Raw genomic sequence first — 3,038 nt, forward strand, 5'->3', positions numbered from 1 at the left:
TTAGAATAGAACTACCTACACTGTTGTGTAAAATGCTATCTTTGAGTAAGTTGGAACTATGTAACTAAAAATTATGTAGAAGATACGCTACCACTGATAAATGCAGCCTTCAGTGTAGTGTGAAAGCGTCTAATTTGGTTACTCATTCAGAAAAAGGCTAAAAATTGCCACATAGGGCAATGTCCCTGCAAAAGGCTAAAAATTGCCATACAGGGCAATGATCTCTGCTTTCACAATCACACACAAATGTTTAAAGTATACTGTTGGGAAAAATTTGTAAGTCTCATACACACTGATTGATTTGAGTGAAATATTTTTTTGTGATTGGATTAAATGTTTTGTGATATCTTATTTTGAAAAATAAAAGCATGATTTATGTTAAATATATTTTCTAAACCTTATAGTAAAGATGTATTTTGATATAATGATTGTTTCCTTTCTCCACATGCAAGGGCACGAAGAAATTGAGCACTAGTAAAAAATGGGATATTTTTTTGGTGCATTCAGTTATATTACTTTATATAATATAAAAAAAAAAAAATAAATAAATAATTAAATAATAATATATATATTTCTTTTGAGGGAAATCAAATCTGCGTGTGTCAAAAAGGGTAAGTTGTATCTTGATTGTTTTTGTCCTTATCTCATATTTTATTAAGATCAAATGTTTCCATTTTTGGCTTGTTTCCCAATTTGTGTCGTGCACTATTGTTGGCAGTTATTATTGAGATATTTGGTGTGTACTTTCCAAAAGTGTTTATCCTTTTTAATTGTCAAATAAAGGAATTAAAGATCAAATCCCTACCTTTCTCAGTATTTATATTCGGATTTCCTCGGGCCCAATACTTCAACCATCTCCATTCTTCTTTTTTTCTGGTTCTTTGTTTTTCCTTAACAGTTTTTTCCCTCATTCTTGTACAACAATGGTGAGAATCAGAGGAAGTGGCTCTCGGTCTGTCAAGTCAGTGGGTGCTTCGTTGACTGCATTTCCATCCCTCACCAAGAAGAAAGCTCGGAAGAGTACCTTGTCTCATCCAATCCACATTGATGGTTCAATCACCACAAGCAAAGACGTGGTCATTCCGGACCTTGAAGCCCCCAAAGTTTCGACTGAACCTCCTACATCGGCGGCTCCACTCGCCTCTGTCCCAGGGTCTTCCAAAAGGGGCCGAGCTTCTCCATCAGAGGATGTCTCTGATCATGATCGTGATCCTGCCAAAGCCCATTCTTATTCCTCCGAGTCACCTGATGTGCTTGCACCTTAGAAGAAAAGCAAAGGTTGGTTCCAGGTCTCTTCTTCTCGAAAATCTCCTCGTTCCAAAGGACCTGATCCTTCTGATTCCACGCCGAAAGCTTCATCTCCCGTGGGTTCCACTCCTCGTTCCAAGTTTAGGTCAAAGGTAAAGAAAATTCCTCCACCTTGTTCTTCTTCTGAATCTGACCCTTCTTCAGATTGTGTACCCTCTGATGAAGATCCCCTTGAAGACGAGCCCTCTCTTGAGGAAAATGTTGGGTCTGAAGAAGAATCTGACCCATAAGAGGATCCTCCTGTTTCACCAAAGGGCAAGAAATCTGTGAAAATTCCTGAGATTCGCACCAAGTCTCCTTTGGGTCCCAAAGTCTCTCCAGGTTCTTCCTTTAAGGCTCACTCTCTGAATTTTTGTTTCAATGACAATGAGAAAAATATGAAGCATTATGTGCATCGTGATTTTATCTGTGAGAAAAAATTTTCATTCTCGGCCCATAGAGTGTTTGGGGTCATAAAAAATATTGAGGATTGGGGGTGGTTAGGTTCTTTAACCGGGCTGGATGGTTTTGTTCCTAGAGTTGTTCAAGAATTCTATGCCAATCTCAATGATGATCTGTTTGATAGGAAGTCTTTTATGTTTGGACAAGTTTATGTCCGAGGGAACTGGTATTTGTTCAATGCTGCTGAAATTGCCAAGGTTCTTAATTTGCCTCTTTCTGTTGATAATGTTGCTGTGGAGTTTAACAAAGATAAGGTGCTTTCGGAGTTGGTGGGACAAAATATGGTTTGGGAACCTCACTCAGTTCTCAAAGTAACCGATCTTACTCATTACTATGCTGTGCTTCACAAATTTGCCACCTCTAATTGGATTCCCACTACTCATACCTCCACCATTACTTTTGACACTGCCTTCTTTCTGTACAAAGTTGGAATTGGTCTCCAAGTCGATCTTGCCTCTCTCATTTTTGACCAGATCACTGCCTTAGGGAATGCCAAAAAGAAAGGTCAATATTTGGTGTTTCCCCATTTGATCTACAAGTTGCTTGATTCTCAAAAGCCTCTTCTCTTGGAATATGAGATCTTGACTCCTCCTAGTGCCGGAGCAGACTACAAACTCAAGAAGGAACCTTCATCTGTCAAAGCAACTAAAGGGATAGCTCTCAAGGCTGGTGATGCTGATTCTGTTGCTGCTGAACTCGCTGGTGTCAAGGCCACCCTGGAATCTGTTCAAACAGAAGTGATCAACCTCAAGAGTTGTCTCTCAACCATGGTGTCTCACTTTGCAGCCGGTCCTTCCAACTGAGTCCATTTAGTTTTATTTTGCTCTTTTCTTTTTTAATAATAAATTGTAAAAGAACGCTTTCTTAGTGTCTTTTTGTTTTTGGGTTACTCCTTTGGCTTCTTGCTAGACAACAAGGGGGAGTAATTGTGGTTCATTTTGATCAGTCACATTTGAATTGCTTTTCGCAGGGGGAGTCATGCTATAATTGAATTGCATTTTTTGATCCTTGTTACATTTGTGATAATTTTCGCAGGGGGAGCAATCCATTGCTTTTTGCTATTTGCTCTAACTTGTCTTGTCTTGCAGGATCTTTTCAAAATAAACACTTAAAATATTCTTGTCTATCAAGTTGCCAAAGGGGGAGATTGTAAAATCCTTTTTGGCTAAACTTAAATTTAGACAAAATATTTTAATTGTTTAAAGAAAAATCAGTAGCATATCTCCATATTGATTTTCGGTTTTATTGGCAATATTTTCAGCTGGTTTTGTAATGTGAAAAGATATTTA

The 3,038-nt window shown here is 38.2% G+C and overlaps 1 protein-coding gene across 1 annotated transcript; it reads left to right on the top strand.

Annotated features, from left to right (window-relative positions):
* Window positions 1–1,685: 1,685 nt before the first annotated feature.
* On the top strand, window positions 1,686–2,552 carry LOC133825342 (uncharacterized). The gene has a single exon (XM_062258299.1). It carries the CDS (start codon window positions 1,686–1,688, stop codon window positions 2,550–2,552), a length of 867 nt encoding a protein of 288 aa, XP_062114283.1.
* The last annotated feature ends 486 nt before the right edge of the window (window positions 2,553–3,038 follow it).

Source organism: Humulus lupulus, chromosome 3, assembly GCF_963169125.1.
Source record: "Humulus lupulus chromosome 3, drHumLupu1.1, whole genome shotgun sequence".
In the NCBI taxonomy this organism is placed as follows: Eukaryota; Viridiplantae; Streptophyta; class Magnoliopsida; order Rosales; family Cannabaceae; genus Humulus; species Humulus lupulus.